Source organism: Anoplolepis gracilipes, chromosome 6 (assembly GCF_047496725.1).
Source record: "Anoplolepis gracilipes chromosome 6, ASM4749672v1, whole genome shotgun sequence".
NCBI lineage: Eukaryota > Metazoa > Arthropoda > Insecta > Hymenoptera > Formicidae > Anoplolepis > Anoplolepis gracilipes.
Window position 1 is genome coordinate 12,635,105 of NC_132975.1, and position 27,938 is coordinate 12,663,042.

The window sequence follows — 27,938 nt, forward strand, 5'->3', positions numbered from 1 at the left end:
ATATTCGATTCCTGGCAACATTATGACAAGAATACTGAAGAGATATTTAAAATACAAATATTGTACATAGCAAAAGTTAGATTATTAATAAATTTTGTCCGTACTTTTATATGTGTGTTATATACTTTCTCAATTTAATTTCTTCTTTCGTACTTTATATTAAGAATAATAAACTTTTCTGTTTAATTTAACTTTTACAGTAAATATATACGAGATGTGACTTTACGAATTCCTTTAATCCAATATGTCTGTAAACAAAAGCCCAATGGTATCGTTTTTGAGATCGCAAAAACGATTAACAATTACGATCGGAAAGATTATGGATCATCGTTGGAACATTTTGTCAGCGTAAGCTCTTTATCAATTTGTTATATTGTTTTATGTGTTATTATTACTGTCAATAATATACTTATTGTGTCTCGTATTATCAATAGTACATCATAATTCTGTAAATTTATATGTTAAATTTTCATAATGTCGTATTTACATACATTATTTTGTCCACACAAGAATTATTATTATTATTATTATTATTATTATTATTATTATTATTATTATTATTATTATTATTATTATAGAATGTAAAAAACGTCTGTGCATTTCAGGTATCTGTCTACTACTAGTCATGCTTTGAAAAAGAAATTAATTATGTTTAGTTATGAAAAAAATGCAATTAAACATTTAAAAATTAATTAAAAGATAAAATATTTATGCCTCTAATAATTATTTATATGACCTTTTTCTATGTCATTTTTCATTGCGTTATTCCGCACATTAATCGTGTTTAATCTTATTTTATTTCATTCTTTTCTAATTGAGTATATTATTTGTCGTCAGTCATATATTTTGCACACCTCACTAACCACGCTTTTACCAGTGTATCTTATTTTATTTCCTACTTACAATTTTTTCCTTATCCATTCATCTTTAATTGATGTTTCCTTTATTTTCTGTTCCTTCTTTCTGACAACATAATTCTCCATAAACTCACGTTTCCTATTTCTTCTCACATAGTTTCTACATGTCTTCTTTATTCTTCTCCCTTCATGTTAAAATTCACCGACTTACACACCACCCTACTCAACTTATTGTTGACCTCACATTCATCAGATATCTCGATATCTCTCTGTATTTTTTCATTGTACTTCGACTTATACTCCTTCCAGTTTTCTATTCCTATACTTTTCTGTTGTTTTCTCCTTAATTCCTTTATCATACTTAATTCATGTTTTCTTTTTCTCGCTTTCTAACTCTCTTTCTTTCCTCTTCATTTTCTTTATCACTTTTTTCAATAGAAGGTCTTTCTTTTTTTAAGATTGAAGATCTAGGTAATTAATTAAAAACAATATCAATTATTTTTTTATGTTAATTAGTAAATAAATAAGAAATTTGACAAGTCATGCACATATCTTATGGCAATTTAAAAAAAGAAAATATTATGCATTCTAAAAAAAGAAACATTTTTGAAATATGAGAAAAATTTATACAAATAAATACGTACAAATATATATTACAAATAAAAAAAATGTAGAATATGTTTTTTTATAAAAATAATAATAAATAATTCCTTCTTAAAAATTTATTTTTGAAAAAATAAATTCGCGTTTTTTTATCAACATTGGAGTCACAAAAAATTGACCCACTTTTTTTCTTATAAAAGCATAGTTACATCTTGTTTTAGTACGATTAGAATATAAAAAATGAAGTATATTATCTCTGATGATGAAATCACAGAAAGTCAATTTACTGTTAGGTATATCTGAAAGGTTATAGATTCGTATCTAAGATAACTTAGTTATTAAATTTTTTATTTATTTTTCACATATGCAAACTTGGAAACATGTTATTGATGAAACATGTTATTTTCTTAGAATATTATTCAATGAATAATTTTAATTTGTTCGTTACTTTTATTATAAACGTTTTTTAGGAATTTACATTTTATCATGATATCGAGTAACATTATTACAGATTATAAAGCCTTTGGCCTCTTAAATATGTCCGCTTTGTTTTCAATACAAATGAAGCAAAATTGTATCTTAGGTCTATAGGTCTATAGTTTCTACAAGTACAGAAAGTATAACTAATGATCTAATTGCAAAAGTTTGCATATAAATTAAAATTGATGGGAACCATTCCAATAGTACTATCTTTTATTTTATTGTATAAAGATAAAGATAAACTTGGAAAAAATCAATCACTCGAAATATTACGTAAAGTTTTGTCAAATAACATCGAACGAAGCAAACTTATTTGGTTGTCTTCCTCGCTTTCACGTTATTTCCCTCTGCTTTAAACTACGCTGACTTTGAACATTATACCTTTTCTGCCCATGTCATTTTACATTCAAACTACATTATTTCGTTATTCTATTACATGAAAGAATTCATATACAGGAAGATAGAAAAAAACGAGAGAAAGCCAACATTCATTCTTAGATTACAAATACTTTTTCATATCTCTTTCATATTTCTTGTCATAAATATGATAATCATTTTCTGTTTTCTTTGAACACACGCAATTTTTACCAAGACTGAAAATTTTCTTACAGTCACCGAAGCATGATTTAACGTTCGGTGTAAGCTTGCGTATGCTACTAAATTTTTAAAGGAAATAACGCACTGCACTACACCACCGACTCACCGAGGGAGAGATAGAGATAGAGAGAGGAAAGATCACCCCCGGAAACTTTTTTTTTATTGATGTGTAATAACAAAGACATACGTAATCCGTGCGCTTTGCGATCAAAATATTTAATAAGCAGTTGCTCGAGGGAGGGTACGTTCCATCTCTTCCTTTTCAAGCTTCCAGTCTATACAAAGGTACGGTATCGTGCACATCATACGAACAGCGTATACCATCGATTGAACACGTTTCTGATAATGTTTAAAATTATTGTCTTAAGATCGGTGTAGCGTTAAAAAAAAATTTTAAAAACGATAATAAAAAATATGAAAGTAGAAAATATAATTAGTCAAGTAATAGAAATGAAACTTGTGATTTTTTTGGTATAAACAGCGGTGAGATACATAATATATTGTGATATATAAATAATTATATAATAATATATTGTAATGTATAATATTAGTAAAACATTTATTTTACTGTTAGATTGTATTTAAAAATATTAATTTTTTATATATTTAATTTCAACAATTATCGCTTAACAATTTGTTAAGTAGTAACTAAAGTAAACTGTTTGGCGATTATAAACAATATAAAATTAAATAAATAATAAAAATACTTAATAAATTCTTTGTCAATTTATACAACGCTTTATTGCGATCATTTTCACGATTATGATTATACAAAAACTATTTGTAGAATATTCGAGAGCATATTGACGATGATGGCGGTCGATTGGGAAAATTATTCTAAAACAAATTTCAGTATGTTTGTGATGACATGGAATGCCAAGCTGTCCCGACGTTTCGCTAACATGTCACTGATCCTTTATTCGGTGGCTGTAATTTTTTACAGTAGCAATATTGTCGTGAAACACACATACAATAACAAAATTTCCAATACTTCCACGCGACCACTCGTTATAAACATGGAACTACCGTTTGACTTCAATCGAACATATGTATACGAGTTGACCGTAATTATTCAGTTTATTCACTTAATGTTATGTTTCTGTATAACGGGTCTTTTAAATGCTTTACTGATAAATTTGGTGAGTCTCTTTTTTTAATAAATTATTATTATTATTGTTATTATATGTTTATAAAAATTTTTTTAAATTTTATTCAATTAATAAAAGACAATATAAAGAGTGATTTATAAATGCACGGAATACTATAGGGAATGAATATCGTGCACAGAAATAAATAAAAAATATTATTTAAATAGTTGCATATATAATATATACATGGCATAGCTTCTGAAAATTATGAAAGATTAAAGAAAATGCTTAATTTTGTTTCCAGCTCTTTGTAATTCAAATATTTTTAAACAACTTTTTTTTTAAATCGAGAAAACGAGTTAACTCAAAGTATGATTAGCACAATTTTCTAACTTAAATTTATTAAATTTGTATTTTTGAAGTCAGTCAAAATTTATTATGTATGAATTAAAAACTAATAAAATTCACAATTTGCAAGAAAAAATATGAAATAAACTTGAGACAATTCGAATGTCTGGAATTTTCAAATAAGTAAAGAATTCAATATTGAAGTATACTATAGCATATATATATATATATATATATATATATATATATATATATATATACATATATATTGTATGTGATTACGCAAAACAAACACTTCGAATATTTTTTTATTTTCTACAATTTAGAAACGATATGCATATCGTGTATGTCTGGATAAGATTTTTTTATTTATTTTAATGTGCACATTTATCCACAACATTACAAAAATTGTCGCCATGCATTTATTAATCATTCTGTATGTGTATATATATATATATATATAAATCTTAAAGAAATATATAATAAAATAAAATAATTAAAAATTTTTTTATAATCGTATACTTTAGATACTGCATTTAGGTGGTCAAATCGATATTCTTTGCGGATGACTGGCGGAAATTTTTCCAATGAACGAAAAGAGCAATCCGAACTTTTTTATGGTAAAAAAAATAATAAAAAAACATCAGCAAATCATCACCTTTCAGGACAGAAAATCTCTATTCAAATATCGCATTGGCGCTATTCGTGTCAGATTTAATTATTTGCTGTTTGGGTTATGTTATGGTCGCGGTAAGTAACACTTTCATTTTGCGCGACAATTTTGCGATAATGAAAAGTATAAAAAGGCTTGTAAAAATAACGAACGTTACTTTTCCAATAATTTAATTATTCAACTTTTTTTCGTTTTTTGACTGCCATTAGCTCTTGTCTTAATATTCCAGTCAGTTGGAACACCCGATGCTATGAAAATTATAATAAGAACACTCTTATTCTACTTTGTTATGAATATGGAAGCGTTTGTGTTCTGTTTTGCTGAAGAATATTTAAGTAATACGGTTAAACTCTTTAAGACAAATATTACTGATAGATTTATTATTATACTTCTGAAAATTATTTTTTTCTTCAATAGAGCAATAGTATCGGGGATGCTGCGTATAACTCATTCTGGTATAAATCAAATTCCAAAAATAGTCGAATTATATTGTTGTTGATAATGAGATCACAAAAGCAATTATCTATTACAATTGGAAAAGTCACGAACTTGTCTTTGGAACGATTTAGCAGTGTAAGTATATATATTTATCTTTATCTTTTATAAATCTTTTATAATCTTTTAGATTGATATATTCGTTCATACAGCGACAAAGACAACATTATTTTTCTTAGAACATATATTATTTTTTATTTAATATCATTAATTAAATTTCGTAATATATATGACCATATATATTGTATGTTTATCTATGTAACTTGATTTAATTTTTTTTTAAGTAGCCAAATATAGACAAAATATATTTGTTAAACATTTTATATATTATAAAAAGCCTGCATTACTTATTATATTATACATCATAAAAAATCTGATAAAAAGATACATAGTATTAAATTTAAACATAATATTTCATGTTTCTTCGATAAATACATATCTTCATAATTATTAAAAATTCTTTTATTATAGATTATAAAAGCTTCAGCCTCATACATTTCAGTTCTACTTGCGATGAGTTAAAGTGAAACTAATTCTTGTACATCAAATCTTTTCCAATAAGCATTGAAAGTTGATTGCTGTTTAGTCAAAAAAATTTGCACATAAAAACATTAAAAACATGACGGAAATTGTTTTGCGATATTATTGACCTTTCTTTTCTCTCGTACGTCGAACGCATTCATACGTACGCGTTTTCGTCGAATAAGAATGAATTGGGATTGTCCGAAAAATAGAATGAATAATTTGTGATACTCAATGTCTGTTAAATGAAATCGAATTATCTGTCAATTCTCCTCTTATTTTTCCGCAGGAATTTTATTCGAATATTATTTCTACATTGTCCGCGTGCGCGTTTTGCATTTTTAAATTAATAATTCGCTTAATTCACTACTATTGCATTACAGCGCTGAGAAAGGGAAAAAATAAAGCAAGGAAACGATTTTATAAATCTTCTTCTTTTTCATCGAGAAAAGTAAAAATAGATGTTTGTATATTGCAACCGTATTTTATCGCTCCATAGCAAAGTAATATTTAATTATCAATTGATCTCGGTAAATACGTATTAGCATACAATGCGCTTTCGTAATGACATTTCGATTTTTAGCTGCTTCACTAATATGTTTCGATCGAAAAAAAATACAAAGTTCGCCGATAGTTGATGTTTTATAAAACGTCAGTAGAAGAGTTTATTTCTTACGAAAATGACAGCTAGGAGCTTCTTGATAAGCTTCTTTCAAATCTTTGATATCTGGCTCAATGTCCTGCGCATGGTTCGGAACGTTACTCATTGTACGAGTGTCAGTATACTTACTGTCAATATTACACTTTTCCACCGACGATTTTGATGGACAATTGAGCTCCTCTTTGACCTATAGTTTGTTACTTTCCCAAATGATCGTCTTCTGGAGCAATCAACGGTAAGTCGACTTTATTACATATTCATATTTAAGACACTCTTTTTCACGCGCAGTGCCATGATTATAACACTTTAAATTGTTACTTTATTCAAAATTTATTTTCTCGTTACAATACAGAAAGTTTCACGTTATCTTAATGATTGTGGCGAATGAAGAGAATCCTTGAATGATTCGTTCAGCATGCACGTGACGACAAGAGTGGCTTAATGCTCTGTCACATTGTTTTTTGAACAAGATCATCGACCTGCACGTTGTCACATTAATGACGGTATTTAATATTATAAAAATGTTATACCTTTTATGATTAATAACAATAATTTATATCCTCTATCTTTTTCTATACGTGCAATTTTTCACCGCGTCATTCCGCACATCGTCGCTCCGACCGCGTTTATTCTATTTTAAAATTCCATGTTGTGCCGTCACTAGTGTGTAAACGCACACGTTGCTGTTTTTACCCGTATACTTTATTTCATCCTATTTATAATTTCTCTTTAGCTTTCTCATTTTTCCCTTTCACCAATATTTTTCTTCATTTCTTACCTGTTTGCCCATTTCGTGTATTATTTTTCACACGTACTTCCACGTCTGCGTGTCTTCTCTCTTTTTCCTTATGTTATTCTCCGATCTACACGCCTCCCTCGTCAACTTATCTTCGATTACACGTTCCTTTAAATATCTCGGCACTTCGCATATTTTTCCCAATAAAAGAGCTGTCTGTTTAGATTAAGGATTTTTGTAACTGAATTTATAATAGGCAAACAACATACATAAAAGTGAAATTTTCTCATTTACTTATGTTATTTTCTCAAAACATCATCCAACTTATATTTTTAATTTATTCATTAATTTTATTTCTAATGTTTTATATATATATTAATATTTTATCATGATAAATGGAAAAATTATTGCAAATTGTAGAAGCTTCAGCCCTTTTATTAATATATTTCCGTTTTGCTTTCGATATAAATAAAGCAAAATTGAATTTTGCATATTTCATTTCAAAACAAGAGTCAAATATTTCATTAGTCATCTCTTTGTAAAAAAAAAACTGCAAATTAAGATTAATCAAAATTATTCAATTATTATTTTTTATTTTCTCGTCTATCAGATATGTACTCGGATATATATGAGAGTAAGAATAAACTTAAAAAAATTCAATAACTTAAAATAAAGTTTTATTAAATAACATGAAACAAAGCGAACTTTTCCTTTTCACTCTCACATAATTTCCCTCTGTTTCAAATTCCACCAACTTTAATTTGAATGTTATACATTTTCTGCGCGCACAGCGTTTTACATTTTAACTATATTACTTCGTTACTGCATTACAAAGTTAAAGAAAACGATAAATAAGAAAAGAGAGGGGGGGGGGAGAGAGAGAGAGAGAGGGAGAGAGAGAGAGAGAGAGAGAGAGAGAGAGAGAGAAATCAAAAGTATTGGGTTATAAATAAGTCTTTTTCATTCTTTCATTTTTATTATTTTTTAATCATAAGTGTGCGTTTGTGATAACTACTTTCCATTTTTTTGAACACACGCAATGCAATGAAGACTGAACATTTTCTTATGATCACTGCCCGATGAATTTAACGTTCAATATGTACATATGTGTGTGTGTATTGTACATCTACGGTTGCTTGAATTTTTAAAGCCAATCGCTTACTGCTGCACCGCCTACGCAATCATCGATTTTAAAGACTCGTCGCACATTTCAAGTAATTTCTTTTTATATTTTTTTATTCAATTTTTTATTTAAAATTTTAATTTTTCCCCTATGAGAAATTTGTTTTTTTGTGTAATACTTTAATGATAAACGTAATATTTTTTTACAACAAACTTTTTACATGTCAATCATACTAACATTATTAAAATGGTTAATATAGCAGTAACTTATAAATGTTAAAATTTTTGATTGTGCAAATAAGTGTACGTAAAAAATTATTTGCAATTTAAATCAAATAAGAATTATTATAATCGTAGTTTTATTTTACTTTTGTTTTTTCAAACAAGTCTTGCAATTCCACATCTACGCGTAAATCAATAACTCGAAATACATCATGTAAATTGACAGATGTCACATCATGTTAATTTAACAGATTGATGTTCAATTCTCTTTATTTACTTGAGAGAAACGGGAGAGAATCAGGGAAAAAGTGAAAACTCATCCTGGATATGGATCTCCTTTATATTTCAAACCTTTGGTTTACGATTGTAACTGTGTTTTAAGCTCGATGTGAAATAAAAACAGTTAACAATTATCACATCTTTTAATGTGTGTGTGTAAATATTGTTTTAAAATTATTTTACTTTTATTTTGGTCTTTGGTCGCAGTTGCATATTATGCTCTTTGATATTTTAAAATTCGTGTATAGAAAAAAAATAGTTCATTGCAACACCGCTAATTTAGAACAAGCTACAATGTAGCAAAAATGGCTAATGATCACGACCGCTAAAAACCGTTTACATTTACACATAATAGTGCATATAATAGTCATAATCAACTTATCAAATATCTAATTGTATTCGTATAAGCATCTTCTAAAAAAATTAATTTTATGAAAAATTATTATCAATTTAATTGGATAAAATAACAAATCATATCTAATATACTCAACTTTACAGGAGCTTTGGCGAACAGGTTTCGTTTTGACGTACACTCGCGTACGATCCACGATATTGCACGATATTCTGAATTATTAAAACCAAATAAGGCGAATCGTAGGGTATATAAGAAATCCTTCGACAAATATTTCATTTTCTTTCTTCATCAAAATGGCGTTCTACGAAAAGTTAAGACAGCTAGATAATATTTTATGCGTTTATTATGCGATGCGTTTCTCTATTTCTCTTTTTCTTGGATCTCTCTTTTTCTTTTCTACTCTCTAGATTTTAAAATTTTTCAAAGAAAGCTGGACGCGGATATACATCACCGTTTATGCGCGTCCATTAGATCATTATATATTTAAGAAAATTATTCGCGAGTGCGCATTAAAGGGAGCGCAAAATGACCCCATCTGGTGTTCCCTCTTTTTTTTTAAGCTGCAAAAGATACCTCTTTGTATGATCTGCACGCAGCAGGATAAAAATATTTAATGAACACGTTTCATTGGTCAATCGTCTAAGAGTAGCGTTTGCCTCACGATGCTCTTAAAAGCTTCCAGTCTTCACGCAAATTTTCCGCAACGTACATCGAGAGACCTGCAGTTGAAAAATATAATTTCCTTAAGAGCATATGTCTTTTATACTTTGAGACGAGTGTGTTTGCTCTATCGCGTACATCTTGATGTCCCTGTCTTGTATATAAACGATAACGCAAAGAAAGATAAGAGATTATGACCAGTGGACGTACAATTAATCGCACGATAAAACTTTTGCTCACTGCATTCGGTGTCTGGCCAGGTATATCATGCGTTTTATTGTACAGAGTGTTTTGGATAATTACGCTAGCGATCAATCAATTCTTCCATTACCGGTATTTTGTAACACATTTCCATGTCGACAATCTTTTCAACTTAATGGACTGTTTGAGTAGCTTCTTGGCACACGTAAAGTTGACCTGTAAAATCATTATTTTCTCGTTAAAACAAAGGTAAGTTAAATTTAGAATCTGTAAATAAACAAAGAATAATTAATGCATACACATATTATAATAAAAATATACTTTTAAATAAGATATTTGAAGACAATTTCTAACAAGAAGATAATAAGTAGTTTGCTTAAATAATTACGCAAGATGTCCATTTAAGACGGACATTAAAATTAATAAAACACAGATATATATATATATTTAAATCATATTTCCGCACCCAATTTTTGTTCGTATCCATTTTTTATCCTAACAAAGAGAAAAGACATAATACCTGCAATATATTTCGAAAATTTAAATTTAAGAAAAAATAACATGGTAAAAAATATGTATACACAACTGTTTTGAAATATTTAATTATGCGTTTGCAGAGAATTTACCGGAATTTTGACGACGATGACAGAAGACTGGAACTATTGCGGTGATAGTGGTGTTGAGTTGCATGAAACGGCACGCAAAGCAAAACTATCGAGCCATATTTGTAATGGGCTAATTATTCTTCATACAATTGCCGCGCTTGCATACGTCATTGGTATTCTCCTGGCCGATGCCGACGTCACTGATCGAACGACTGAGCTGCCCCTCATGATGAAAATGGAATATCCCTTCGTTATGGACACGCTACGCAAGTACAGACTGGTGTTAGCTACGCAATTTGTGTACGTGATGGCGTGCAGTTTGGGGGCTGGTTTATTCAACGCCGTGTTTTTAACTCTGGTAACCTGCATCTACATAAGCAAGTATCATATATAAAATACAATTATAAAATAAATATGTGATCCCACTGATCCACAATTGTCTAATTATCCTTATGAAATAGATATTAAATATTTTAATATCAGATAATTAAATAATAAATTTTGAAAAATTAAATGTCTATTCTTAAATTGATCTTAAGTGAAAATATTACTGATTAAAGCAATGACAAGATTTTACTCACTGAAAATCAGTGAGCACTTCATTGATATTCATACTTTGTTCTGTTTTCTAATATTTCACTAATTATAATAATAATATTTCAGTAAAAAGATTTTTTTTTTCTTTTTTAGGTAAACAATTATAATGATTGTTATAAATGACAGAATCTTTATTTTTAGACTCTACATTTAGGTGGTCAAATAAACATCTTGACCTCCTGGCTAATGGAAGCTGGATCAATAGAGATCGCTCGAATGACGAAAATCATTCAAAAACATCAAAAAATTATCAGCTTCTCGGAAAAGATTGAAAATCTTTATTCGTACATTGCTTTATTGCAATTCGCATCGAATACAGTGATGATTTGCTCATTAGCATTCCTCATTGTCACTGTAAGTGAACTTATCAAAATTCTAAAAATATAAATATATACTTTATTTTAAAATTAATTAATTAAATACTTTTATTTATTACTTATTTATATCTCTATTATTAATTAATTTATTATATATCATGCGATGCATAGAAACAACTATATTTATAATTTTGAAAATATACGTTATATATTATTTATTTTGTCTTGATATTATAGGCAATCGGCAGTCCCGATGCCACCGAACAAATAATGAGATCCCTTTTATTTTATGCTGTAACAAATCTTGAAGCGTTTATATTTTGTTTTTCCGGGGAATACCTGAGCAACAAGGTTAGCGACCAAAAAGATAATTGTTACAATAACAACTGTATAAGATGTGATATTGCACGCAGCGTTTGTGATACTAAAAATAAGATTATAAAGAAGAACAGACCTTATATATAAAGACATATCTCTTCGTTATTTTTACTTTAGAGCACTGCAATCGGAAATGCGGTGTACAATTCTGGTTGGTACGATATGAAGGCCGCAGACAGTCGTATTTTAATGTTTATAATTTTGAGGTCACAAAGAAAATTAAAGTTCACGGCTGGCAAAATGATGGATCTCTCCTTAGAATCCTTTACTAATGTAAGAAATATAAAGAAAAAAAATTTTTCTTACATCAAGTTTCTGCTTTGCAGAATTATATACGTGTATATGTGTGTTCATATTTTATCATAAAGATTTTTATATAACATTATAATTATATTTCGCATTCCTTTCTTTATATACAAAAACAACATTGTTATAGATCATGAAAGCCTCAGGATCCTACTTGTCAGTACTGCTGGCGATGAAATGAATGTCGTACAGTCATAGACTATTCAGTCATTTCCTACTCGATAATCGTGAAATAACTCAGCCACCTCACGTGTAGACACGATCACTGATTAGAAAAACATATAGAGAAAAAGTTAGTATATATTTTTTCAAATATATACTTTTAGATGAATAAATATAATAATATAAGGTAATAATATATGCGATATTTTTCTGAAAAAAATATCAGAGTATTTTTCTTTTGTTTTGAATTATAGAGAAAATTCATATTATTTTTTTTACAAATACAAGAAAATTATATATTTGAGGGTTCTGGTTGAAGGAACACAGTTCCTCAATCTTTAAAAAAATATTTTCTGTGCATGTTAACATCACATTATTTCACGTGCATTTTCACTTGTTAATTTTTCATGAATATTGCCACAACATGTAGATAAGTTTCGAACTGTTGCATGCAAAAAAAACTTCCGTAAAACCACGCATTTAGATCACTTCTGACTCTTAAACTTCACTGAAATACGAGTGACCAAGGGACGTACATGGTCGCATTTACCTTCGCGCATCATATTTACATATTTAAAACAGGCATTGGGCGATTGCGTTAGCAATACTCGAGAGAAAGGAAGATGATTCTTTCCCTTCTTTTTGCATCGAAGAGGTAGCGATAAATGTGTATTCGCGTGAGCTTTGCAATACGCTAAAAAATATTTAATGAGTTACTGCTATTAAATATTTAATGAATTGCTACGATTGGTCGATCGTTCTAAGAGAGCGTTCATTTAATGATCTCTTGAGATCCTTCCACAGTCTTTACGCAGTCGTTCTAGAATATACATCGAGGGAAATATATCGTAGCTTTTTTAACTTTCTGAAAGCGTTTGTCTTACTGCGTGCAAATATTAATGTTTTCCCCTGTGTAATATTGTATCACAAACAAAGGAATTATGACGCGTAAAAGTACAATTAATCGCACGTTAAAATTAATGCTTACTTTGTGCGGTATATGGCCGGGCACATCGTGTGTTATAATCTGCAGAGCATATTGGATCATCGCATTAACGACAGATAATATCTGCCATTACCGGTATCTTCTAATGCATTTACACACGAACGATCTTTTCGACTTGATGGATTGTTTCAGTAGCTTCCTCACGCAAGTAAAGTTTATGACTAAGTTGATCATATTTTGGCTGAATGAACGGTGAGTCATATGGCATATAGAATAATGTTACAAATAATAATCTAGATACATGTTATCTCTAGGAATTAATTCCATGATTTTGTTCATAGAACATACATCTTTTCACATATATATAAATATAAATATATATAACGATTTTATTTCAAACACAAAAAGATAAGAAAAATCGAAATTTGTTTAAAGAAAATCAGGCAGACGTTAACGCGTATCGTTATAATTACTTTACAATTTATTCAGATTAATATTATGATCTCCCTCGCAACCGGGAATAATCGATGATTCCGTTATAGAAAATTCGCCGAGGTTTTGACGATAATGGCAGAAGACTGGAACGATTGCTGTAACAGCGACATTAATATGCGCGAAACAACGTGTAAGGCTAAATTAGCAAGTCGTATCACTAATGCGATGTTCACACTTCACACGTTAACGATCGTTGGGTATAGCATCGGCATTTTCTTGGCTGACGTTGATGTCACGGATCATCAGTCCGAATTACCTCTCCTCTTAAAGGTGACGCTTCCTGTCGATATAAAGACTAAGCGCAGGTACAAAATGCTGTTATCTGCACAATTTATTCATCTCATTTTATCTGGCTGTGGAACTGGATTACTAAACGCTCTCCTTTTAACTTTAGTAAGTTGTAATGCACGCGTATATTTCATGAATGATGTACAATTATGATATGCACAATAAGAAAATGTATAATTATGTATGATAAATGCCTTGAATATTTTTTCTCACCGTCTACATACATGTCATTTTTGAAATTTTAGTCAATTTAATAGGCAATGGAATTGTTATTTTCAGATTTTACACATAGGCGGCCAAATGGACATCCTATGCTGCTGGTTGAAAGAGCTTGTAATCAAAGAAAACGAAGAAGGCGGATCTGTCGTCACAACGAAAATCATTCGAAAGCATCAAAAAATCATCAATTTCGCGGAATACATCGAGAATATGTATACATACATCGCACTATTGCAATTCACATTAAACACTGTATTGATTTGCTCGTTGGGGTTTCTCATTGTAACCGTGAGTAAAAAGAAATGTTTAATATTGTTCATGAGAAAATAAATAATCATAATTTTATAAAATTGCTATAACTTTTGGTTCACATTTTTATTAAAAATAACTTTTCTGGATTTTCAAATTTACATTAAGGTAATAGAGACATTTCGCAAAAATAATGATTGCTTAATAATTGTTTGCATGCTGCTTTGATATCGCAGGCGATTGGCAGTCCCGATGCGACAGAGCAAATTGTGAGGACCCTCTTATTTTACACTGTGACAAATCTCGAAGCGTTTATATTTTGCTTTGCAGGAGAATATCTGAAAAACAAGGTTAGATATGTGAGACAATGTGTTGATGATCGACATTGCATTATTGCGAGTTTGTTAAATTAAGAGAAATTTTGCTTCCTTATTCATTTTCATCTTTATAGAGCAAAGCCATTGGAAATGCAGCGTATTATTCTGCATGGTATGAAATGAAATCTAAAAATAGTCGTAATTTGATATTCATCATATTAAGAGCGCAAAAACAATTAACGCTTACAGTTGGAAAAATAATGGATCTTTCTTTAGAATCATTTACAGACGTAAGATTTATACATAGAAAAATAATTAGGGACAATAATATATATAACAAGATAATTGTACCAAGATATTTTCTACATGAGATTTACTTATTGCCTATAATAATAATTTTATATCTATCTCTTACGTATGTAAATATTTTATAGCAATATTTAAAACACTCTTTTTCTATAATATATAACAAGATTATAATTAAAAGATATTAATTTCTAATACAAAGGACACATATTTTATTATAGATTATGAAAGCTTCAGGATCATATTTATCAGTATTGCTGGCCATGCAATAATCATCGTACGTTAAAGATTTTTAAGCAGTAGTGATGAGAATGTATCGTGATTTGTAAATATATCTGCACTAGTGATAAAAACACGTATAACGACGCAACATATTTTTCATGTTTCATATCCTAAAAAGATGATAGTAATTTTTAGAAAAATAAAATGATAAGCCGTTTTTGTTTACATCACGATACTTTAAATCCAATATTTTTTACAGAAATAATAAAACCATATTATATCGAAAACTTTTTATAATCGAAATAATCAAAAATAGGTTCGTAAGAAAATTAAACCAGTTTGATTTTTTCATATTTTTATAGTATAATCGCTCTGAAAAAATTAAATAATTATTATACTGATTTAATATATATTTGTGCACTTCTAGTGTTATAGCTAAAATTGCTGGATAAAGAAACTAAATAACAAGATATTGAAAGAAGTTAATTAAAAATATTTTGACAATATAACAATATATGAAATATAGTATAACAATATTTCTACTATTTATACTATACATATGTACATTTTTTAATCGTTCGATTGCAGGCAAAGTAACGTAAATTTTTTTTATCGCATTTAATTGTTTTTTCCCTGGCTCTTTAAACTACAAAGTTTCTGCAGAGCCGCAAATATAAACGTCATCAGACATATATTTCTTCATACATCATATTTAAACAATACACGTTTTATTAGCATTTAAAAGAAATATAAATAAATATTTATATTCTTTTTCCTTATATTAAACTTGCGAAAGACAACAATGCATTTATGATACGTATATGAAATACGATAAAAATATGTAATGAAGAATTTTGATCCTCTCTAATCAATTATCAAAGGTAATTTAAAGACTTTATGGAACCTTTCAGTCTTCATGCAAGTATATTAGAACTGTCATCGAAACATACATTTAGTATATTACTTTTATTTTCCCGTAGGTTTTTCTCCTGTTATATACACTTTTATATCCTCTTATTTGCGCCCGCACAAAGTAAAGAAGGCAAATAAGAAATTATAGCTTGTAAATGTACGCTTAACCGCACGTTGAAATTTATGCTCACTCTGTGTGATATTTGGTTAGACGCATCAAATTTTATTATACAGTATATTTAGTTATAAGAATTCTACTTTATCAATACCAATTTCTTAACTTATTTTTGACAAACTTTGAATTATCTATCTAGTTTCCTTGCACACTCCAAAATAATAGTAAATTTTTTCCATTTTGATTTAAAGGTAACTTTTAATGCATACATTATAAGAGGTATGTATACATATACAGTGCATTGAGTGTGAGAACATTTTGCAAAAATATTTTGATTATTATATTTATATCAATGACAAAAAATAATTGTAACTTAAAAATCATATATTATTTTCAGAAGATTTATTTGTATCATATTTTTTTCTTCAAAAGTAAAATTGTGACAGATTCTGAAATTATAATCAAATTCATATATAGTCATAAAACGATACATTTTCATATATGTGGCAATGAAGTTTTATATAAAAAATTAATGCAACATTTCCTTGCTCACATATATTACAATATTTTTCATATTAATCAATATAATAATAATAATTTATTAGTAAAAAATTTCTTGTTATCTGAAAAACTTTAAAAGCTAATTTGCAACATTTAGAAATGAGAAATCTTTAGAAAAATGAGTTTTCACGACGCTAAAATTCAAATTTTTTTGCAATTGGTAGCATATGATCGACAAATACCATCATTCGTAGAAAATTTATTTTAATTAATAGAAAACTGTAATAATAGTATGAATAACGATATTAACATGTAAAAATACGAATAATTCTTTATACGATTCACACAAATGTTACATAATGCATAGGTATCATCATGATCAATGCTAATGTCGCCAACAGAATTATCTTAGCAAAATAGATAGAAATTACCTTCAACATAAACACGCAACGTACATACAGATTCGTATTAATTACGCCATTGGTTCTTTGCGGCTGGTAACTAAAACAAACCCTTTGTTATTGATTTTGGTAAGTCGAAAATAAAATTATGTGTAGTTTCGAGCGAAACTCGAAACTACACATAATTGGAACGATAATATTGGATTTGGTGAATAGCGATTGCATTTGTACGCAATTCTGAAACCTCAATACGATAGATGCAGAAATTGATTTTGTTATCTCACACAATACGCATTTATTTCACCGTTTGAATATCAATTATTTCACATTTGAATTCCATAACTCCATTCTATTATTAGCACAATGGGATCTTTATTTTCAGAACTTACATGCGGTTGGTCAAATTGATATCATGCGTTTCTGATTGATGCATAGCTGCAGTCGATAGAGCTTGTATTTTGCAGCAATGAGAATCAATAGCCAACGAGTAAAATAACTCGAAAACATCAGGAACATCATCATTTTCTCGACACGTATAAAAAAAAGTCTATATACATACACCATATTAATGCAATTTTAAACACAATAACCTCTTCCACAACGGTAAGAAAATTATGGTAATTGTTCAAACCCGGATAATTTAATATTATAATTTAATAAATATCATAATTTACTCTAAACATATTCTACTGCAATTAATTATTTATATTCTACAATTATAATTCTTATTACTTTTTTCTATTGTATTTTATATACAATATCGCATTGGCATAATTGGCTAATGCAATAGTGATAGATTCCTATTATTGGACATTATAAATTAAATTTCAAGCACATATATTTTGCTTTGTCAAGAAATGCTTGAATAAAATTGTCAACGAGACAATATTAATAATAATGATAAAGTACAATTATCTATTTGATATATTAAAAATCTATAAAGATAATTCTACACTTCTTGAATTGAAAAAAAATTATATTATAAAATATATACAATTAATAGTAAAAATCCTTTTATTATTTCCATTTTTGTAAGACAAAAAAATTGACCTCGTAACGGAACATAATTCTGCATGATATGATTTGAAATCTAAAGATAGTTATATCATTTGATTTACTTGTGTAAACTGTCCAAATTAAATGCAAGAATTCATAATATCAACCAAATATTAAAATGTCATATCTTTTCTTTGAATTAACGTTAATTTACACAAATCGTTTCACACACTTTTACATTAAAATCTATGCACTTGTAATTTTCTTTTATATTTCTTTATATTTTTCGTTTACAAGTACAAATATATTGTTTTAACACAAGTTTACTTTTAATTATTACAAGCAAAATAACATAGTGTCACATCCAGTTGCATAGTCGTTCTTTTCAGCTCTTTATTCTCTATAATTCGATACTTGACTGAAGAGCCATGAACACGACTGAGCATCAGACATACACATCCGTTTCCACCACCGCACGAATCATTGCATATTTAAAGTAGACAATTCGCGGTTATATCTCCAGCAGTAGGAAAAAGAAAAAATGACTACCTATCTCCCCTTTTCATACATCAAACCACAATATGAAAAAACCAGAATGTATTTGCGATATGTGCACGCAATATGATAAAAATAATTAATGAGACACTTTCCATTATATGTGTGTATGATCAATTGCTAATGGCTAAACCTGCTCAAAGACCTCTTAGGGCACAGAATTTCCAATCCTCTTCGCGCAGATATTATGCGACATACGTAAAACTGTCATCGAAAACGTACACTTGAGCAAAGCATATTTCTTTTATTTTTCCGAGAATTTTTATTCCGTTATTTATACATCGATGGACTCACTTAAACGTAGAAAACAGAAAGAAATAAAAAAAAATGGCTCGGAAGAGTACGTTTAATCGCACATTGAAATTTATGCTTACTTTGTGTGGTGTTTGGCCAGGTGTACCAGGCATAGTGTTCTGCAGAATATGTTGGATCATTACAGTGACATTTATTCTATTTTGTCACTATCGTTACTTTCTCATGCATGTGCGTTCTGCCGAATTTTTGGACTTGATGGACTGCATGTCTAGTTTCTTGGCGTATTCCAAAGTGATTATTAAATGTGCTGTGTTTTGGTTCAATGAACGGTAAGTGACGTGATGTAATGAAACAGCATTTTGCAAAAAAAGCAAATATTGATTAATGAGTGCTTGTATCAACGACACAAACAAGTTTTCGAACTACAAAGCTGTAATTTTTTTAGAAAATCTAGTTATGGAATAATTTTTTTCTTAAAAATAGAGGACCATAAAACTTTAAAAAATTATATTTTTTTATTATATGATTATAAAAAACGATACGCGCTTTGTTCATATTTATCCGATATGATAGATTTCAGATAAAATTTTCCTAAAATAATTTTCTTCGAAAAAATGCAATTATATAATATTCTTTATTATATTAATATATTTTCGCGTTTCCAATGAGATTGATTATTTTTGATGGGTAAAAATCGTGAAAGACTGATTGATGATAAATTCAGAAATGATAAATTTTTAAAGAGACGAATTTCCAAAACGCGAAAATCAAAATTGCCTAGGTAATACATGATCGACGAGTTCAATCACCTACAGAAAATTCATCGAAATCTTGGCGATGATAAAAGAAGATTGGAATGATTGCGTTGACAGTGACGTCAGTATGCGTGAGACAGAACGTAAAGCAAAATTATCGGATCGTATCACGAACACGATCGTTACACTTCATACGACGACAATTGTGGCATATTGCATCGGCATCATCCTGGCCGATGCCGATGTCACCGATCATACAATAGAAGTACCCTTTCTCAATAAAGTAGAAATACCCTTCAATATAAACACGCAGCGCATGTACAGATTCGTATTAATCACGGAATTCGTGCTTATGCTTTTTTACGGTTGGGCAGCTGGTATAACAAACTCTTTATTATTAACTTTGGTAAGTAAATATACAGGAGAGAGAGAGAGAGAGAGAGAGAGAGAGAGAGAGAGAGAGAGACAGAGAAAGAGAGCAAATCTACTTGAAGCTACATACAAGTATATTTATATATGTAGTGATAATTGTTTGACAAATGAACCAATTTCATTAGATGTGTTTTAAAACTGTAATAGATGCAAGAATTCAAATGAATAATCTGATTTGTGAGACTTGCTATTTATTTTGATAGTACTATTTCGCTGAATATCAATCGTGAATTTTAATCAATTCCAACAGGATTTTATTTTCAGACCTTACATACGGCTGGTCAAATCGACATTATACGTTGCTGGCTGATGCAACTTGTACCTTACAAAGAGAAGAGCAAACAAGTGTCATATCACATTATTACGAATAAAATTATTCAAAAGCATCAAAAAATCATCAGTTTTTCAGAGAATATCGAATATCTTTACACATACATCGCGTTGCTACAATTTGTCTCAAATACGATAATGATTTGCTCATTAGCTTTTGTTATTGTAACAGTGAGTAAGATTGTTGAATATAAAATTATTGTAATTCTTCAAGTAATTATATGAATAGTCTATAATATTATAAAGTATGAATTAATTATTTTCATTGTATTTAATTCATCAAAATTTTATATTTTTATGGATATATATTCCGTTTATGGATATAAATTCCGTTCATACATTTTATTATATAAGTTATCAAGAAATTTCATACAATTTGTATTTAATTATTTCTCCGCATGATATTCGCAGGCTATCGGTAGTCCCAATGCGTTAGAACAAATACTAAAATCTCTTTTATTTTATGTCATAACCAATCTCGAAGCTTTTATATTCTGTTTCGCTGGAGAATATCTGAGCAGCAAGGTAATTATAAAATGATATTTACGACAAAAAAATTATTATCGACGTTAGAAATATTAATAAAATATTATTAAGATATTAAGAAAATATTATTTCTAAATTTCTAATAATTATTTATTATTATTATCTTTGTAGAGCAAGGAAATTGGCATTGCAGCGTATAATTCTGCATGGTACGATTTAAAATCTAAAGACAGTCGTGTTTTATTATTTATCATATTAAGATCACAGAAGCAATTAACGCTTACAGTGGGAAAAATGATGGATCTCTCCTTAGAATCCTTCACAAGCGTAAGAGTTATACACATACATTTTTCATTCTAAAACTTAAAGCGTATATTGTTATTATAATAGTGTTATTATAAAGTGTATATTGTTATTATAATAATATATATTATATATTATCATAATTATAGATTCATTGACTTTTCAAAAGCCAAAATTCTTTTAGATCATGAATGCTTCGGGATCATATCTGTCAGTGTTGTTGACGATGCAATAAACAATTGTTGATTTAAATAAAGTATCGTGAGTTATTCATAATTATTAGTTAAAATAAAAATACATAAATTGTACAAGATATTTTTCCAAATATAGATGTAAAGTTGCCACAAAATCTGTTGACTTTTGATTAAATCAACGATACATTAACGTCGTAAATAATTTTCGAAATTATTAAACATATCTAATTACATTTATAATTAATTTCCGTAATTGAATGAAGACATTGTTTGTTTTTGATTATTTAATTCATCTGTAAATTGTTTGTTTTATTTGCGAGAATCCGTACGAACCTTCCAAAATTACATTAAAATTACTTAACATATTGCTTCCTTTCTTGCAATTATCGTTGATTTATATAGAAAATTGTTCTACACACCCTTTCATATACAAATTCTAATATTTATATATTTTTCGTTGTTAAAATATTTAACGCTATTTAGCGCTATAATATTGCTATAATCATTGTTGTAATATACGCAAATCCATTTTTATCTTATTACAAGCAGGGCAATATAAAATATGTTTCGTAGTGTTGCAATCAGCTGTTTTTATTCACCTTTCCAGCTGTTCTTTCTCTTACAATACAAAAACTTTCCTGAACAGTCGCGGTCACGCCTAAACGTCAGATGTACATCACCCCACGAATCATTACATATTTAGAGGAGACAATTCACAATTGTATTTCCAGCCAAGAGAAAGGAAAATGACTTCCCTTTTCATGCAAACGCAAAAATGTAATGTGCACGCAACATAATAAAAATAATTAATGAGAAACTTCAATTGATCAATTATGCTATACAGCTTACTTAATAATGTTTAAGGATCTTCCCATTTTGTAAGTATGTTCTATAATCTATCTATCTAACATACATAAATATATCTATCTATTAATCTAATCCATCTATATTTAATATAAATATTCTATACTTGATATATATTCGAAAAATATAGTTGAGATTGAAATATATTTTTTTTATCTTTTTAAGGATATTTTTTTCTTTTCTTTTATCGGTTATATATTTTGATAGATCGTAAGATAGGCAAAAATTGAACAAAACATATTATAATTTAATAGAGTACGCTCAATTGCACAGTAAAAATTATTTTATATAGCATCTGATCAAACGCATCATGTGTTTTGTTCTACAAAATGTTTTGGATCATTACAATGACGATTATTCTCGTCTGTACTCTTATTTACACGTATGTGTATTCTGCCGAACTTTTAGACTTGATCGATTGTATCATCTTGACATAGTCCCAAGTATTATTAAATGTTTTAGAGTAATTAACGATAAGTAACCTGATATAATATACATACAATGTTAAAAACTCTCTGTGAATATATTGCATTATATTCCACTAATATCGATGGTATTCCAATACATGAAATACAATCCTTTTTATGTTTGCGATTCGGTCAATTTCGAATGAAATATTTAAATTTAATAGAAAGCAATTTAACTTAAAGGTACGCAGTTATAAATAATTTCCCTAAATACATTATAAATAATGAATTATCAGCATTTTTTATGATTAAAAAATATCTAAAACTAATCTATAATACATTAAAAAATCTCTAATTTCCAAAAATGTAGATTAATTTATGATCGACACACACAATCATTTGCAGAACATTTATTGATATCCTGACAATAAAAGAAGATTGAATCGAATGCGCTAATAATGATATAACACACACGAGAAAGAAAATATTAGGTTATTTTATAAATGCGATTATCATTTTTCACACGGTGACGATTTTTGCATATTGCACCGACGTCATTCTGGCCGATCTCATCAACACCAGACGACGGAGTTATCTTTTATGAGCGAATTAAAACTTTCATTTCGCATAAACGCATGTACCCCACAACGCACGTACAGATTAATATTGATCGCGCAATTCTTGCATTTGACCCTGTGCGGCTAAGCGGCTGGTATAACAAACGTTCTGCTATTGACTTTGGTAAGTTACGATAATACGTGAACCGATATACTCGCGGGCTGGTGCATGATTCGAATGATAATCGTGAGATTAGTCGACGTAGCAACTAATCATTGTATGCGTTTTGCAATCTCAACGTGATAAATGCAGAAATTGAAACGAGATACCTACGTTATCAAATTTACTACTATTTTGGTGCACTTCAACAATGTCATTTGTCTATTCTCTTTTTTTTTCTTTTTTTTATAACAAGCATTCAATGTGAATGTTTGGTCAGCTCAACGAAAAGGCAATGCAATCCTCATTTTTAAACTTTACTGTTACCCAAATTGATATTCTACGTTACTGGTTAACGCAATTTGTAAATAAAAACAAATCAATCGTCATCACAATGAAAAAAATTATTCAAAAGCATCAAAATCAAATGTATCAATTTTTCGGAAATTATCGAATATTTTTATACATACATCACGTTATTGTAACTTGTATCAAACACAGTAATATTTGTTCACTTGACTTTCTTATTGTAGCAGCGAGTAATATTGTAAAATGTGGAATTACCGTAATTGTTTTGATTAATTGCAAGGTTTATAATTGAATATTAATTTTTTTCAATTCTCTTTATTGTGTTTCATAAAAATTAAATGTCATTCAATTTATTTAAATATTGTATTCTCGTGAATTTCGTTACCTTTTACATATCGTGCAATACGCTATATAGTTTGAATTCAATAACTCTTTGCACGTTATTTTTGCACAATATTGCAAGCAATCGGCAGTCTCAATGTTATAGAACAAATACAGGTAATGACATTTCTTTTATTTTCTTATCATAACAAACCTAAAAGCGTTTATATTTTGCTTCGTTGGAGAATATATGAATAATAAAATTAGCTGCTATAGATAATATTTACAACAATGATAAAGTATTGATAATCTATAAAATAATTTTGCATACACATTTTGCCTTATTATATAAAAGATGGTATCATAAAATATAAACTATAATAATAAAATATAGTAAAGAAATTGATGCTGCAAAAAATTCTACATTTAATTTTCTCTCAGAAACTGCATCATAATATAAATTTCCGACGAATAATAAAAGTAGTATAAAGAATTTTTTTTATAAAATATATATATATATAACTGGTAATATTGTGCTTTAAAAATTAAATTTCCGCGTTATAGTCGCGCAAATTAATACGAAATCAATGATATATATTACAACACCTCGGCAATGTCGTCGTTGTTTTTTACATTATATTATGATTCTTTTATCTTTTCTCGAGAAATAACTTTTATAGAAAATATTGATCACTAACAAAAAAATATAGAAGACATACTCTCATGTAGGAAAGAATACACATTTTCCTCCGCACGAGTCATTACGTATTTAACGTACACGCTTCACGAATATTACTATGTACGTTATAAGTATCCAGAGTGGAGAAAGAATATTTCTTATTTATTTCTTTTTTTCTCCAAATTGCAAGGAAACATGACAGTTGTATTAGAGACCTGCACGCATAATAAAAATATTTTATGAGTAGCTCTCATTGGTCGATTGCCCGAGGGTACACTTGTTTGATGGTCTTTCACAGCCGCTCAGTCCTCACGCAGATAGCGAATAATACATTGTGCTGTTATCAAAAGACATTTTCACGGCATAGCTTTTTTCTATTCGCTCGAGAGTGCTGTTATATATTTCTTTATGCGCTTCGAATAGAAGCGAGTAACAGAAAAAATTATAAGATGACTCGTGAAAGTACGATTAGTCGCATAATGATATTTATGCTATCCATATGCGGTATCTGGCCAGGCAATTCGATCATTTTAATTAGCAGAGTATTTTGGGTTGTTACACTAGCATTTATCGGATTCTGTCATTACCTATATTTCTCAACGCATTTAAATTCCGACAATTTCTTCAACTTGGTGGATTGCTTGTGCAGCTTTTTGGCACACGTTAATGTGGTTACTAAACTTGTTGCGTTTTGGATAAATCAGCGGTAAGTAAAACAAGCAGGCGACGTTTTGTGGACAGTTCATCAAGATTGTTAATTAGAAATAATTTTCGTTGCCATCGCTTATTTGTTGACAAATTTAATTAAACTGTAAAGTTAATTAAATATAAACACAAATCAAATCAAAATTACTCTCAAACAAGTTGAATAGACTTTTTTTGCAAATATTCTTCTACACGATCTTTAATCTATTTATTGTTAATTCGATTCGGGAAAAAAAAGATGGAAAAGTGCAGAAATATGGATAATACATTTGTTTTAAGAGAAAGTGACGTCAACGCTATTCTCTATCAGTCAGAGGCGATATGTTTCTACAGAAATGAACTATCTACGATTTTTATTTGACTCTGATAGCATGATCGAGGAACACAATCATCCACAGAAAACTGGTGGAAACATTGGCGCTAATTACAGACGATTGGAACGATTGCGCTAATAGTGACATCGAAGTGCGCGTGACGATGCGTAAAGCAAAATTATCACATCGTATAACTAACTCAATACTCATTCTTTACACATTGAGTATTGTTACGTATTGTCTTGGAGTCATTATAGCAGATGCCGATGTCACTGATGAAACGATTGAAGTGCCTTTCGTCAACAAGTTGACACCTCCTTTTAGCATCAATACACAGCGCATGTATAGATGTGTATTAATAGCCGAATTCATACACTTAATCCTCTGTAACTGGACAGCCGGTATTGTAAATGCCATACTTTTGACTTTGGTAAGTTGCAATTGTATGAGCACATCTCTAAAAAAAAAACACACACCCAGTATATATTTACAATAACAATAAATAATTAAAGTCTTTTAAATATAATAAAATATAATAAATATATTATATATGGAATAAAATATATCCAAATTATATTCTAACATGTCAAAGAAAATTTCGCAAATTATATTTAAAAGACAGAAATATTTTTTTCACTGCTCAAATATAAAACGATCAAATCTAATCATTTATATACGCGATGAAGAAAAGATCTTTCGCGGATAAAGATCATTTGAAAGTAAAATTGTGAACCTCCATTTAAGGTTTTGCATGTGGGAGGCCAAGTGGAGATCTTAGAAAGCTGGTTATTGCAGTTTATACCCAGAGAGATTGAAAATAAAGAAGAATCAGTCACGACGAACAAAATCATTCAAAAGCATAACAAAATTATCCAATTTTCAAAAAATATCGAGACTCTGTACACACACATCGCACTGTTGCTGTTCGCGTCGAATACATTATTAATTTGTTCGATAGGTTTTCTTATCGTAACCGTGAGTAAATTAGTTGATCACTACAGATAGAAAATATCTATATCACAATTATTTTTTTTGGTTCTTCAAATAAGCAAATAATATGCATTATTACATATCTTCTTAATTATTTAAGGCAATTGGCACTCCTGATGCTATGGAACAGATTATAAAATGTATTTTATTTTTCTCTATTACAAATTTGGAAGCATTTATATTTTGCTACGCTGGAGAATATCTAAGCAATAAGGTTTCTGTGAGATATAATTATTATAACAATAGAAATGAGCAATTAATATTATATTAGATAATTTTTTACATTTTATATTAAAAATATAAGATAAAAAAGAATGTTAAAAATAAAAACCTTTAAATTTAAATAAACACCTATATTTTCCTATTATTTTCACTTTTGCAGAGCAAAGACATTGGATCTGCAACGTATAATTGTCTATGGTACAATTTGAGACCTAAAGATATTCGTGTATTACTATTTATAATATTAAGATCGCAAAAGCAATTGACACTTACAGCTGGCAATATGATGGATCTCTCCTTAGAATCCTTTACAAGAGTAAGATTGCATATGAAATTAATCATTGTTATCAACGATTCTACAGCTCACGTTTGTTTGTCTGCAATTAAATAAAATAGTTTATATCAAGTTTTGTCGTAATTAATTTTTTTATACAACTTCTCTTATATGTACACTTTTTTATACTAATATTTTATGTTAAAACTATTTACTTCTAATATACAAATATTGTTATAGATCATGAATGCTTCAGGATCCTACTTGTCAGTGTTGCTGGCGATGCAATGAGCATCGTATTCTCAAGAGCTCTTAATCAATAGTCGCGAAGCATATATACAGAGTGATATGTAAATATGTGCTCATTAGTTACTCCAAACATACATGTAACATCGCACTTATTTTTCTAAATATATTTCTTCTCTGAAAAAAAAATTCACAGAATGACACTTTAAAACTGTAGCTAATTAAAGCATTGTAACGCAAAACAGTACAGTTTTAAATCCTACAATTTCCTCCAGAAAGAAAAATAATTAACCTTTTCAAATTGAATTAGCAATGTAAGAACACATTACATATGCAGAGGAAGATACAT

General features: G+C 28.9%; 2 protein-coding genes, 2 long non-coding RNA genes and 1 pseudogene across 5 annotated transcripts in view; 3 read left to right on the plus strand and 2 right to left on the minus strand.

Moving 5' to 3' along the window:
- Positions 1-7,348, minus strand: part of LOC140666958 (uncharacterized) — a 34,485-nt gene extending 27,137 nt beyond the window's left edge. The window contains exons 1-2 of the long non-coding RNA XR_012046878.1: positions 7,103-7,348; positions 6,454-6,544 (exon numbers count right to left, since the gene is read on the minus strand). This is a non-coding gene — a long non-coding RNA (uncharacterized lncRNA). The remainder of the gene's footprint in view (positions 1-6,453; positions 6,545-7,102) is intronic.
- Positions 3,004-5,663, plus strand: LOC140666834 (odorant receptor 49a-like; annotated as a pseudogene).
- LOC140666950 (odorant receptor 4-like) lies at positions 6,538-12,346 on the plus strand. Of its 2 annotated transcripts, none has more exons than XM_072894512.1 (6): positions 6,538-6,559; positions 10,517-10,862; positions 11,243-11,455; positions 11,656-11,769; positions 11,914-12,069; positions 12,233-12,346. In XM_072894512.1, the coding sequence occupies exons 2-6, from the start codon at positions 10,542-10,544 to the stop codon at positions 12,281-12,283; spliced, it is 855 nt and encodes a 284-aa protein (XP_072750613.1). In that variant the 5' UTR covers positions 6,538-6,559; positions 10,517-10,541; the 3' UTR covers positions 12,284-12,346. The 2 variants fall into 2 exon arrangements, with proteins under 2 accessions (XP_072750613.1, XP_072750612.1); XM_072894511.1 differs by lacking the exon at positions 6,538-6,559 and adding an exon at positions 9,892-10,148.
- LOC140666957 (uncharacterized) lies at positions 9,983-12,269 on the minus strand. Its single transcript, XR_012046877.1, has 3 exons — positions 11,873-12,269; positions 10,526-10,873; positions 9,983-10,115 (listed from the first exon to the last, which is right to left on the minus strand). It is a non-coding gene; the product is annotated as an uncharacterized lncRNA (long non-coding RNA).
- Positions 12,347-13,084: 738 nt separating the features above from the next.
- On the plus strand, positions 13,085-27,666 carry LOC140667234 (uncharacterized). The gene is made up of 18 exons (XM_072894974.1): positions 13,085-13,462; positions 13,753-14,098; positions 14,273-14,500; positions 14,698-14,811; positions 14,913-15,068; positions 15,306-15,349; positions 19,113-19,370; positions 19,857-20,202; positions 20,493-20,729; positions 20,970-21,083; positions 21,216-21,371; positions 21,532-21,566; positions 25,137-25,544; positions 25,942-26,287; positions 26,602-26,832; positions 26,948-27,061; positions 27,230-27,440; positions 27,584-27,666. The coding sequence occupies exons 1-18, from the start codon at positions 13,206-13,208 to the stop codon at positions 27,664-27,666; spliced, it is 3,684 nt and encodes a 1,227-aa protein (XP_072751075.1). The 5' UTR covers positions 13,085-13,205.
- Positions 27,667-27,938: the final 272 nt, after the last annotated feature.